At 43.3% G+C, this 13,967-nt stretch overlaps 1 protein-coding gene across 2 annotated transcripts in view; it reads right to left on the bottom strand.

Annotated features, from left to right (window-relative positions):
- SRRM4 (serine/arginine repetitive matrix 4) overlaps positions 1 to 13,967 on the bottom strand; it is a 172,918-nt gene that overhangs the window by 32,607 nt on the left and 126,344 nt on the right. For both annotated transcript variants that reach the window (XM_077955362.1, XM_015152936.3), the window contains exons 3-6: positions 7,555 to 7,641; positions 5,229 to 5,300; positions 2,416 to 2,442; positions 564 to 614 (exon numbers count right to left, since the gene is read on the bottom strand). In XM_077955362.1, coding sequence (XP_077811488.1) covers positions 564 to 614; positions 2,416 to 2,442; positions 5,229 to 5,300; positions 7,555 to 7,641 — 237 coding nt within the window. The remainder of the gene's footprint in view (positions 1 to 563; positions 615 to 2,415; positions 2,443 to 5,228; positions 5,301 to 7,554; positions 7,642 to 13,967) is intronic.

Genomic DNA, 13,967 nt, shown 5'->3' with positions numbered 1-13,967 from the left:
ACTGGTGTAGGCACAAATATAGACCACACAATGTTCCCATATTGTATACATTTGTATACACAGTGTACAAAAATGTAAAAATGTGCAGATGTCGACAATGTGCACACTAGATATATACATATTGCATATAAATATACACACAATGTACATACAAGATATACTCACAAGGGACATGCCAGGCACACACATGCACACTTCCATGCAACATAAACAAGCATGCATACACATACACATTATATACACATGACCCAGTGCACTCATACATACCTAAACCTACAACACACGCAGTTATGCCTTTCTGTCCCGCCCTCTCTCTCCTTCCTTCCTTCCTCCCTCCCTCCCTCCCTCCCTCCCTCCCTCCCTCCCTCCCTCCCTCCCTCCCTCCCTCCCTTCCTTCCTTCCTTCCTTCCTTCCTTCCTTCCTTCCTTCCTTCCCTCCTCTCACCTGCTCACCCTCTCCTCCCTTTCCCTGTTTATTTGTCAACTCTAAGACTCTGGCTTTTAAGAAGCCAGAACCCCCAACTCCTCCAACTGATGAGTACATTCCAGGTAGTATGTACTTACTGTTTCTTGTGCCTCTTCTCATCTCTTCTTTTGCTTTTTGGACTAGAGGAGCTAAACAAGAAATGGTCAATTAATTGAAAGACGCAAAATTCTAGTTAAAGATAAACAAGTAGTTAAAATGCTTAACACACAGTGTGAGATCCAGGCAGTTTTGGAATGGACACCGATCATTGCCTCAGACTGGAAAATTCACTGCCAACAACATTTTCATGCAGCAAGTTCGGCTAGGGATACCGACGCACATACATATGTTGAGAATGGAGTGTGGAGGATGCCAAGTTCAGCTTTGCTAGGTTGATAATAATGGCAGCAATAAAGGTAGTAATAACAATGTCTGCTATTTTTTGAGGCTTTAATTACAGGCTAGGCATTCTGTTGAATACCTGCTATCAACAACTTCATTTTATTCTCTCCGCGACCTAAGGGTGGAGGCATAATTTAACAAGTGCTCATTCTAAGGTGAACCTCAGATGGGCAAAGAAACTTGGTTAGGATTGCACAAGTGAGCTAGGATGTGGCCATGGATCCAAGACCATGCGTCCCCAGAGTCCCTGCTCTTGACTGCTGGTCAATCAATTTATAAGAGAAGCGAATGGAATATCCAGGAAGATATTTGAACTCTCATGCAGCTTGGTAGATTCTGAAATGGTCTGTCCATGCATATCCAGGTATCCAGGTTTAAATTATTTTTTTGAGTCATAGGGCAGGGGTCTGAGTACAATGGATAAAAATGACTTGGGGTCTCAGTGTAATCAAATAGAGATCAGGGAGGATGAACACACTATTTGGTAGTTTAAGCTAGACTGGTTTGCGGAGGGTCACCAAGAACCTATTACTGGCCCAGGACCTGGGAAGGGGAAATTTTATTTCATCTAACTATCTTACACCTTGAAGCTAGCCACAGGGTCTATCTTCATGTTGAGACTCACCCCAGGCAGTGGGAGAGCCAAGGAACTTGCTGACAGATCTGAATTCAATTGGACCCAAGATCTGCCTCTGCTTCTTAGCTGCTGTGTGACATCAGGGTAGTTACCCGTCCTCTCTGAAACCTGGTTTCTTCAACCGTGCAATGGGGCCGTTACTGAAGCTGCAGAGCTGAGTGGACAGACGAAATTGGCAACCAGTATCTACTTATTAAGTGAATAAATGATAGGGCTTTGCATTTTGCAAATTGCTGTAGATGTGGTTATTGTTCTTTAAGAAGCCATCGTCGCTCTCCTTATCCTCTGTCTACAGTTTGGGTTTGAATTTCGGCTCCGATGCCTTCTGGTTCTATCTGTGGACATTCCTGTTACAATCTGTCTTAGTCTCAGTTTCCTCATCTGTCAAATGCGAACAATAAACATATCCACTGTGCAAGGGTGTGGTAGGGATTAGTGAGAATTAAACACATCTACACATGGAAGGGACGTAGCTCAGGATCCAGTTTGGAGTGAGGACTCTGTAAGTAATAACTATTTGTGTTCACCCTAATGTGTCCAGTATAGGAGGACTTGGCCCTGTTCCTTGGCCAGATCTGGAAAGGTTTTGGTGGTGTGACAGGACCGATGTTTCCCTATGTGCCCCAGTTCAGGATTCCAACCAGTGGCAGGGGTAATGAGACATTCCTGGGGTCGAGGTATCGATAGGGCTGGTCCAAGAGCAGCCACCTGGCCTGATGGAAGTAAAAAATTGGCTTGGAATGCTCAGAAAAAAACAGCTCAGATCTTCATTTTGGAGGAAACTGAGGCCCAGGAAGATGAAGGGGTCATGCCTAAGAGCACAGATGGAAACTGAGGGCTGACCTAGAAGCTGCCCAAAGCTGCTGAGAAAGCAGAAAGTTGAACAGGCAGTCAGAGAACCAGAGTCTTACCTGTGCCTTCTCTTCTTGGAGAAAGACCTGAAAAGAAAGAAAGAAAAAAAATGAAAAAAGAATGAAAGAAAAAAAAGGCAGAGAGAGAGAGAGGGAGAGAGAGAGATGGAGAGAGGGAGAGAAAGAGAGAAAGGAGGAAGGAAGAAAGAGAGGGAGGGAGAAGGAAGGGAGGAAAGGGAGAAAGTAAATATAGGTGAGTTTGAAAGTTTGTTTGTTTTTTTTTTTTTCCTGGTATGAAGGTATCAGCGTGTTTGTGATCACGTGACAGGGGGTCAGGACACCTAGCTAATCCTCCTCCTCTCTTAGATTTCAGAGACTAAGAAAATTGTATGGGAGATACTGGTTTGCATTCTGAATTTCCAGATCAAAGCCTACCAGTGCTTCAGTCCTCCCCCAAAATTGTCAGTAAATCTGTCCTGGATGAGGCTGGATAGGGAAAACGTAAGAGAGGGTCTTCTGCCTTCCCTGCCTTTCCCCTCCTCCATTCTCCATCTCGTCTTCTCTCTCCCTTGTTGTGGATTCCTCCTCCTCCTCCTCCTCGTCATTACCGTCATCATCATGACACAGCCAGCTTCCACATGTGGAACTCTTACTGTGTGCCACGTTCTGTACTTAGCACCTGTCACACACAATCTCATTCAATCTTCCCCAAGCCCTGTGGAGTACTATTAACAACCATTTTACAAAGACACTGAAGATCAGAGAAGTTGATTAAGTTGCTCAGAGTCAAACAGCATAACCCATGTAGCTGCTTCTCATTCTTCAGTGCTCCAGTTGGAGGCCATCTTCTCCTTGTAACATTTTCTGAGTCCCTCAGGCTGGTTAGTGCCTCCCGTCTACTACCCCAAGCTCTGGGTGAGCCTCTGAGCTTATCATCCGCAGGGTACAGACCTCTCCATATTTGAGTGACCTATTTCCCCCCCTAGAATGTGAGAAATTGGAGGGCAGGGACTGAGTTTTGGTTTCTTTCCTGGGACTCAGAATCCTCATTCATGATACATAATGGGTGTTCAATAAATAGATGTGAAAAATAATTTTTTAAAATTTTTAATTTTTGTTCTAAGTTCTGGGGTACATATGCAGGATGTACAGGTTTGTTATATGTAAATGTGTGCCACGGTGGTTTTCTGCACCTATCAACCCATCACTAGGTATTAAAGTGCAGCATGCATTAGCCAGAACAACGAAAAAAATTTTAAAACTCAGAAGCCTTGCTAACTGGGGAGACAAAAAAAAAAAAAAAAAAAAAAAGAATCTCAGTGCTTTTGCTACCCCTAGCTCCCATCTCCAAAATTGACAGCTATCATTAACCAAACATTTCAAGAGCTTGGAGAGGCTGGACCAGGAGTAGGATGGTGCTCAGGAGGTCAGGGTTTGGGAAGCAACAGCAACAGAATTTCCCCTCCTAATCATCTCCCTCATATGAGCCCTACTCTGTGAAGCTCTAAGACCTGGGCTGACAGAGCAGGAAAGGCCTGTTTCTGACTGTCTGTCAGTGTCTTTCTTATGAGAAGGAACCTGTGAGTGAGAAGCCACCTGGTTTCCAGAACCCAAATATGGGAAAATTGTTCCACTTTCCCCAGCGAACCCCCAAATAGGGAGGAGCTGCTCAACAAAGGAAGGTGATAAGGTGGCCATCTAGAATCATAAGTGTGGGTCATTGTTTCTACAAAGGACTCCACGTTGGGAAAGATTTCTGACGCCAAATTAACAACATTTCACTAATTAGTTTGCCCATGTCTTGTAGTAAACACAAACTCAGATCTAACATCAGTCAGGAAGTCTGGGCAGGTGGTTGACATAACCAGTGAGAACAAACTGAGTCTAAGGCCATTCTAGCAACCAGCCCTGAGATGTTGTATATCTTTTGTTCGTTTGTTTGTTTTTTAGACAGAGTCTCGCTCTGCCGCCAGGCTGGAGTGCAGTGGAGCGATCTCGGCTCACTGCAACCTCAGACTCCCTGGTTCAAGTGATTCTCCTGCCCCAGCCTCCCGAATAGCTGGGATTACAGGCACATGCCACCATGCCCAGCTCATTTTTGTATTTTTAGTAGAGACAGGGTTTCACCACGTTGGCCGGGATGGTCTCGACCTCCTGACCTCGTGATCTGCCTGCCTCAGTCTCCCAAAGTGCTGGGACTACAGTATCCTTTTAGTCTTTTCCTTCCCCTGTAAACATACACGTGTGTGTGTGTGTGTGTGTGTGTTTGTGTGTGTGTATGTGTGCATAGTGAACACCAGGAACACGGGCCCAGTTCATAACATCCTGTAACTACCGTCCCTGCATCCCCATGCACCAGCGTGGGCAATCTCAGCATAGCCATGTTTTTCAACATTATTCCATTCTCTAGCATGCAATGTACTGACAAGAGGGGCCTTTCCTTGGGAATTTGGAATAAGGAACAAGACAGAGAGATTCCGTGTCTCCTTGTAACTTGGCCTGCAACATGGAGAGATGGGGCAGGGTGCAGCCATGTCCCTCATTGGGACCAGGAGACAGCGGGCACTTCAGGTCCCAAGTGGGTCCTATCAGCTTTCCACTCCTTGTTCTAGCCCCTTGCTCAGGCCTGGTTGGTCCCTGAGTCACTCCTGCTTCTTCATAATCAAGTCCTCCTCTGGCCTCAGTTAGCATGTGTGGACCTCTAGTCTTCGCAGCCACAGTCCCAGCTTATACAAGACACAAATACGTAAAAAGACATAGATAATTATTTTACATAAATGACATGATATGCTTCCAGATGACCTTTTGGTGCCATCAACTGTCCTCCCCACCCCACCTGGGGAGGCCTTGTTTGCAGAGAAAAAGGACAATACCTGCGTCGCTTATGTTTCTTGGAACTTTTCTTCTTCTTTTTCTTGACAGGCGATGGGCTGTAGGATGAGGACCTGCCAGGGCCGAGAAGACACACTTCAGAAGGAGGCTCTTAAAGGCCAAGGTGGTTTCAAAAAGAACCTTCCCCAGTCCCTATACAGGGCTTTAGCTCTTTCAGGAACACACATCAAGGATAATATCCATGCTGATATTAGCTTGCATTTGTAAGCAATTTTTAATTGCTCACAAATTTAATTTTACTTTTCATTTGACTTTAATTTTTAACAAGTTACTGTAAACCATTACCTTGTGTTTTGTAAACATTATCCCATTCAATCCTTCCACACACTTCTTAGGTAGGTACAATTGCTACCCTCCCTTTTCAGACAAAGAAAATGAAGTTCAGAGGGGTGAAGTGACCGGCCCAAAGACACACAGCCAGGAAGTAGATGAGCTGGGATCCCAGTGGTTTTTGCTCTCAGTCACTACAGCACCTCATAGCTGCCTGCCTGGTCAAGCTGGAAAGGCTTCCTTCTGTCTGCTGTTCTCCCTTCAAGCTATAACCCTCCTCTCAAAGTCTCAGGATCTCTCCTTTGCCCCATCCTTTGTCTCCCTGGTAAGACTGAGCCCCTGAAGGATATCTTGCCAGGCTGTGGCTGCACGGATAGTGCCATCAAAGTGTTACCTGAGAAACAGAGCTACTCTAAGTCCATGGTGATGACTCAAGACTGAGGCTTAGGTGACCTAAGTTCCAATCTTGACTCTACTACTAACTTACAGAGCCACCTTGGGCATGTCAAGGCTCATCTCTAAGTCTCTTATTTCCCCGCTGACAAAAGACCAGGGTTGAAACAGATGAGAGGTTACAAATTCAATGCCAACAGGGCCCTCTCAGATAACATGAATGGATGAGGCAGGCTGGGTGGAAGACTGTAGAGAGTAGTGAGGACTGTGGGGGAACCAGAGGGGTTCTGGCTGGAGGGGGATCTGCTTCTCAGATTAGCCGAAGATCCTGTGTAGGAATGTAGGTCTGGGCTTCTAAAGCACCTGCCTTTTCTAAGGGAGCCTCCAAAACTCCATATTTTAGTATGAAATCTCTCCATTTGGAAATGTTGACCACCAATAAAAAAAAAAAAAAAAAAAATCAAATGACTTTGCAGGTCAAACAAAACATGTCTGCAGAAGGGAATGACTGAGAAACAATTCAGCCTTCAAGGAATCATAATGTTTGTCCCCAGACACATGCTCAGTGAACATTCATCAGATGAACGAGTCAATTAGTGAATCTTAGTATCTGAGGTTTCCTTTTTTGAAGTATTCTCTGGCCCACCCCTCAAATTAGGAAAGCCAAAGCACTTGCCCCAATTTCATCTCCTACCCTACAACAGCTAGGACTCAGAGTCTTCATCCATATTTCCCCTGGGTCCTGTTTGAGCCTGTCCTTTTAGAATGAGGCTAAGAGGTGTCTGTGAAACAAGGTTCCAGAGAATCTGGAGTTGAAGCCCAAGTCATCAGATGCTTCTCTCTGCTGCCCCCTACAGGTTTCTATAAATACTGCCTCAGAGGTTTGCTGTGATTCTCAGTTGGCAGCCCTAAGAGTTAAGCCTGCCCCTCTGGGGATGGCACACTAGAGATGCTTTTAGTCTAGTTAGTGGCAGCCTACAAGCAAATCTGGAAATCATTTTAAATATAAAATTTTTTAAAGGAATTGGAAATAGAAAAAAATTCATAGGATATCAAAGAGTCAATAGCTGGCAAACAAACAAAAAAACCCTCAAAAACCCACTTATTATCCTAGACATTTAACTAGGTAGGTGGGTGTAGTAGAACCAACCGAGGACCTGGGATCAAGCCCCTGTAGATCCTGTCACGCCCTCTGTGAGCCTTTATTTTCTCATCTCTAAAATGGGGATAATAATGCTTTCCTGGTAGACAATGGTCAGGGATAAAAGAGATATTGAAGATCACAGTGCTTAGTGTAGACCTCTGCATCTAGTAAGCTCTCAAAAAATAATTCAATATTCATGCTAAAGACTATGCTTCCTATTAGTTAGTCATTTACTACGTGCCAGGTACTGTGACAGCTGCTTCCACACGAATTTTTCTTTTAGTTTTCGTGAAAACTCAAAAGGTAGATATTATCACTATTTTGGAGAAGTATAATAAAAACAGGAACAGAGAGGTAAAGTGATGTGCCTAAGGTCACACAGCTAGTTAAGCATCAGAGAGGGGATTTGATCCCAAGAGGGAGTCACTGTCTGACTTTGAAACCCATATTTTGCCCCTGCCTGCGTCTTACAGGTTTTGTCTCTTTCTTGGTGCTCTTACCTCCTTCTCTTCTTCCGAGTGGATTTCTTCTTTTTCTTCTTTCCCCTGGAGGAAGGTGGTGGCGTCAAGTCTTTGTCATGAGAGGCACTGTGAGGAGCAAAGAGAGGAGCATTAGAGAACTCATGGTCTCCAACTCCCCAACCAGAGCTGGTGCAGCCAGGGAAGGACCCAGGTCCTTGGATGATCAAGGACCCATAGCCAGTGCCTCATTACCACCTCATGGCTGATTGGGTCACACTTCAGACTAAGTACCTAAATAAGGACTTAATACCGACTTAATGAGACAGATGTTGTACGTCACCCAAACACCAATTGATTATTAAAAACAGGGTTATAGAGGTTAACTACTCCTTAATAGATGTATTATTGAATTTGCAAATGGCTTGCCTTGGTAAATAAATCACGTTTTAAATAATTCATCAGCCGTTCAGCCCCCTCCCTCCCCAATACATCGTGTCTGTAGTTCCTGCTGGAAATTTAATAGGAGACGGAAGGTATGTTAAGTAGCAGCTGATTATTAAAAGTATATTTGCCAAGGTCTAATGTAACAAGATACATATCTTATATTGCCTCGCAGAACCTCAAAAACCTCCGTTCTTCAAGAATAATTATTTCCCGTTCAATTAAATTCAAATGCTGAGGCTGCAGTTAAATGAAGTCAAGTTATCTTCTTTTATAATTGGGGCAGGCTCCAGGGATTTTTTAAAAAAACACTATCCCATGGCAAAGGAAGATGGTTTTAGATGAAAAACTGCTTGGGAATTGAAACATGCCAACCTAGTGGAACCTTACGGGGAAAACATAATCTTACTACTAATACTACTGTCATTATTTTAGCAGTGACACAACTAGCATTTATGCACTTGCTATGTGCCAAGATTTTAATATATTAGGATACAAACACTTTGAGAATGGTATGACTTTTACTATCTTATTTTATAGGTAAAGAAACTGAGGCTCAGAAAGTTTAATTAACTTGCTGATGGCTAGACAATTAGAATGTGTCCGGGCTAGGATTTGAATCAAGGCCTGTGTGATTCCTACCCTGAGATTTTCCCCACAAAACCAGCTGCCTTCTCAAACTTGTTCATGTGGCCAATCATCTGAAAATTACCCAACTTTTTATAGAACATCATAAAATACTGCGGTATTTAATTCCATTTTAAGAATCTGGATCATTATGATTAGTAGAAAGAATGATAAAATGGCTAGAATATATGTCAGGGTCTCTATCTCCAGCAAATAAGAATCATATAGCAATATTTATAATATTTTCAAGAGAGTCACTTAAAAAAATTTATCAGATGTCTTTTTATTTAAACAGCTGGAGGAGAGACTATTTATCTTATTGAGCTTTTCTACTAATTTGCTTTCCTGAATGTGGAACTTGTGATGTGCTTTTTTTTTTTTTTAATTTTAATTTTGTACATTCCAGGGTACACTTGCAGGATGTGCTGGTTTGTTACACAGATAAACGTGTGCCATGGTGGTTTTCTGCACCTATCAACCCATTACCTAGACAGTAAGCCCAGCATGCATTAGCCCTTTTCCCTAATGCTCTTCCTCAGCCCCCTCTCTCCCCCAACAGGCCCCAGTGTGTGGTGTTCCCCTCCCTGTGTCCATGTGTTCTCAATGTTCAGCTCCTACTTATAAGTGAGAACATGCAGTGTGTGGTTTTCTGTTCTTGCAGCGGTTGGCAGAGGATAATAGCTTCCAGCTTCATTCATGTTCCTGCAAAGGACACGATCTTGTTCACAGTATGGAATACTGCACAGTATTCCATGGTGTATATATACCAGATTTCCTTTATCCAGTCTATCATTGATGGGAATTGGGTTCATTTCATGTCTTTGCTATTGTGAATAGTGCTGCAATGAACATATGCGTGCATGTATCTTTATAATAGGATGACATATTCCTTTGGGTATATACCCAGTAATGGGATTGCTGGGTCAAATGGTATTTCTGGTTCTAGGTCTTTGAGGAACCACTGTCTTCCACAATGGTTGAACTAATTTACATTCCCACCAATAGTGTAAAAGCATTCCTATTTCTGCACAACCTCACCAGCATCTGTTGTTTCTTGACTTTTTAATAATTGCCATTCTGACTGGCGTGAGATGGCATCTCATTGTGGTTTTGATCTGCATTTCTAAGAGGGTCCCTTTTAGCAGGTTAAAAATAAACATCATAGGAATTAATTACCTCGCTACTTAACTACACTTATATGTTATAAAGCACAAGGCACAGTATGCATGTCCGGGAAGCAAACAGGATGGTTGTGTAAACAGGATGGGCTACTTCCAAATTCTTTTTATTATTATTATTTTTTGAGACAGGGTTTCACTCTGTTGCCTAGGCTGGAGTGCAGTGGCATGATCTCAGTTCACTGCAACCTCCATCTCCTGGGTTCAAGCAATTCTCCTGCCTCAGCTTCCCTAGTAGCTAGGACGACAGGCACCCACCACCACGCCAGGCTAATTTTTGTATTTTTAAAGTAGAGACAGGGTTTCACTATGTTGGTCAGGCTGGTCTCGAACTCCTGACCCTAGGTGATCCACCTGCTTCAGCCTCCCAAAATGCTGGGATTACAGGCATGAGCCATGGTGCCTGGCCACCAAATTCTTTCCTTAAAGAGTGCTTGTCATAGAGCAAAAGCCTAATCAATATTTGTTGAGTGACCAAAAGAGGGAATAAATGAATGAAATAATTGAGCTTCTTGTTAAATCATCTTGTTTCATGTAAACACTTCCCAGTGCAACAACTACTGGGAATTTAAACTGGGAAAACATGAAAGGAGAAATACTTGAGAGAGGAAAAAAAAAAAAACAACCTTTTAAAAGTGTGTCTTACAAAATGAGGAAACAGCCTATTGTTTCAGTCAGCTATAACTTCTGGAATCCTAGGGTCCCAGGGGAGCATGATTTGGGAACATTGTCCTTGATTCACATTTAAGTAATGGGGTAAAACTCAGAAAGCGCTTGAATTTGGAGACATTTGAGGTGTGTGAGATGGAGATCATCAACTCCCTCAATAAATCCCGAAAGCCTTTACCCGGGTAGGTCTACATTTCTTCTACCCCCTATTTTTCCCTACACTAGTTCTACATGTACCATCATAGAGAGTCAGGAAGGGGCAGAATAGTGGTTAAGTGCACCCAGGATATGCATGCAGAGGTTAAGTACATAATGCTTGTGTATGCTGTGGTTACATATGCAAGGCTAAATACAGTGATGAAATACACAACAATTCAGTAAGCATCAGTTGAGTATGCAGTGGTTAGATGTGCAGCAGTTAAGTCTGTAGTGGTTAAACAAGTGGTAGTTAAACACACCTTGGGGAAGTAGCAGAGGTTAACTATGCGGTGGTTAACTGCTCAGGGGTTATGTACACAGTGGTTAAACATGCATCGAGTAAATATGCAGTGGTGAGGAGGTTCCAAGATGGCTGAATAGGAACAGCTCTAGTCTACAGCTCCCAGCATGAGTGACACAGAAGACGGGTGACTTCTGCATTTCCAACTGAGGTACCGGGTTCATCTCATGGGGGCTTGTTGGACAGTGGGTGCAGCCCGCAGAGCATGAGCTGAAGCAGGGCGGGGCATTGCCTCACCTGGGAAGTGCACAGGGTCAGGGAATTCCCTTTTCTAACCAAGGGAAGCCATGACAGACAGTACCTGGAAAATCAGGACACTCCCACCCTAATACTGCGCTTCTCCAGTGGTCTTAGCAAACGGCACACCAGGAGATTATATCCTGTGCCTGGCTCAGAGGGTACCACGCCCATGGAGCTTCGCTCACTGCTAGCACAGCAGTCTGAGATTGAACTGCAAGGCAGCAGTGAGGCTGGGGGAGGGATGTCCGCCATTGCTGAGGCTTGAGTAGGTAAACAAAGCGGTCAGGAAGTTTGAACTGGGTGGAGCCAACTGCAGCTTAAGGAAGCCTGCCTGCCTCTGTAAACTCTACCTCTGGGGCAGGGCATAGCTGAACAAAAGGCAGCAGAAACTTCTACAGACTTAAATGTCCCTGTCTGACAGCTTTGAAGAGAGTAGTGGTTCTCCCAGCATGGAGTTTGAGATCTGAAAACGGACAGACTGCCTCCTCAACTGGGTCCCTGACCCCCGAGTAGCCTAACTAGGAGACACTTCCCAGTAGGGGCCGACTGACACCTCATACAGCTGGATGCCCCCTGAGACGAAGCTTCCAGAGAAAGAATCAGGCAGCAACATTTGCCGTTCTGCAATATTTGCTGTTCTTCAGCCTCCGCTGGTGATACCCTGGCAAACAGGGTCTGGAGCGGACCTCCAGCAAACTCCAATAGACCTGCAGCTGAGGGTCCTGACTGTTAGAAGGAAAACTAACAAACAGAAAGGACATCCACACTAAAACCCCATCTGTATGTCACCATCATCAAAGACCAAAGGTAGATAAAACCACAAAGATGGGGAGAAACCAGAGCAAAAAAGCTGAAAATTCTAAAAATCAGAGCACCTCTTCTTCTCCAAAGGAACACAGCTCCTCGCCAGCAATGGAACAAAGCTGGATGGTGAATGACTTTGATGAGTTGAGAGAAGAAGGCTTCAGACGCTCAGTAATAATAAACTTCTTCGAGCTAAAGGAGGATGTTTGAACCCATCGCAAAGAAGCTAAAAACCTTGAAAAAAGATTAGACGAATGGCTAACTAGAATAAACAGTATAGAGAAGACCTTAAATAACCTGATGGAGCCGAAAATCAAGGCACGAGAACTACGTGACACATGCATAAGCTTCAGTAGCGGATTCAATCAAGTGGAAGAAAGGGTATCAGTGATTGAAGATCAAATGAATGAAATGAAGTGAGAAGGTGAGAAGAGAAGTTTAGAGAAAAAAGAGTAAAAAGAAATGAACAAAGCCTCCAAGAAATATGGGACTATGTGAAAAGACCAAATCTACATCTGATTGGTGTACCTGAAAGTGACAGGGAGAATGGAACCAAGTTGGAAAACACTCTTCAGGATATTATCCAGGAGAACTTCCCCAACCTAGCAAGGCAGGCCAACATTCAAATTCAGGAAATACAGAGAATGCCACAAAGATACTCCTCGAGAAGAGCAACTCCAAGACACATAATTATCAGACTCACCAAAGTTGAAATGAAGGAAAAAACATTAAGTGCAGCCAGAGAGAAAGTCGGGTTATCCACAAAGAGAAGCCCATCAGACTAACAGTGGATCTCTTGGCAGAAACTCTACAAGTCAGAAGAGAGTGGGGGCCAATATTCAACATTCTTAAAGAAAAGAGTTTTCAAACCAGAGCTTCATATCCAGCCAAACTAAGCTTCATAAGTGAAGGAGAAATAAAATCCTTTACAGACAAGCAAATGCTGAGAGATTTTTTCACCACCAGGCCTCCCTTACAGGAGCTCCTGTAGGAAGCACAAAACATGGAAAGGAACAAGGCAAATTGTAAAAACCATCGATGCTAGGAAAAAATTGCATCAACTACTGAACAAAATAACCAGCTAACATTATAATGACAGGATCAAATACACACATAACAATATTAACCTTAAATGTAAATGGGCTAAATGCTCCAATTAAAAGACACAGACTGGCAAATTGGATAAAGAGTCAAGACCCATCAGTGTGCTGTATTCAGGAGACCCATCTCATGTGCAGAGACACACATAGGCTCAAAATAAAGGGATGGAGGAAGATCTACCAAACAAATGGAAATCAAAAAAATGCAGGGGTGCAATCCTAGTCTCTGATAAAACAGACTCTAAACCAACAAAGATCAAAAGAGACAAAGAAGGCCATTACATAATGGTAAAAGGATCAATACAACAAGAAGACCTGACTATCATAAATATATATGCACCCAATACAGGAGCACCCAGATTCATAAAGCAAGTCCTTAGAGACCTACAAAGAGACTTAGATTCCCACACAATAATAATGGGAGACTTTAACACCCCACTGTCAACATTAGACAGATCAATGAGACAGAAAGTTAACAAGGATATCAGGAATTGAACTCAGCTCTGCACCAAGCAGACCTAATAGACATCTACAGAACTCTTCACCCCAAATCAACAGAATATACATTCTTCTCAGCACCACATCACACTTATTCCAAAATAGACCACATAGTTGGAAGTAAAGCACTCTTCAGCAAATGTAAAAGAACAGAAATTATAACAAACTGCCTCTCAGACAACAGTGCAATCAAACTAGAACTCAGGATTAAGAAACTCACTCAAAACCACTCAACTACATGGAAACTGAACAACCTGCTCCTGAATGACTACTGGGTACATAACAAAATGAAGGCAGAAATAAAGATGTTCTTTGAAACCAATGAGAACAAAGACACAACATACCAGAATCTCTGGGACACATTTCAAGCAGTGTGTGGAGGGAAATTTATAACAC

The sequence above is a fragment of the Macaca mulatta genome, chromosome 11 (genome assembly GCF_049350105.2).
Source record: "Macaca mulatta isolate MMU2019108-1 chromosome 11, T2T-MMU8v2.0, whole genome shotgun sequence".
In the NCBI taxonomy this organism is placed as follows: Eukaryota; Metazoa; Chordata; class Mammalia; order Primates; family Cercopithecidae; genus Macaca; species Macaca mulatta.
Note: the sequence above shows the minus strand (reverse complement) of the source record. Positions and strands in the feature narration are given on the sequence as shown.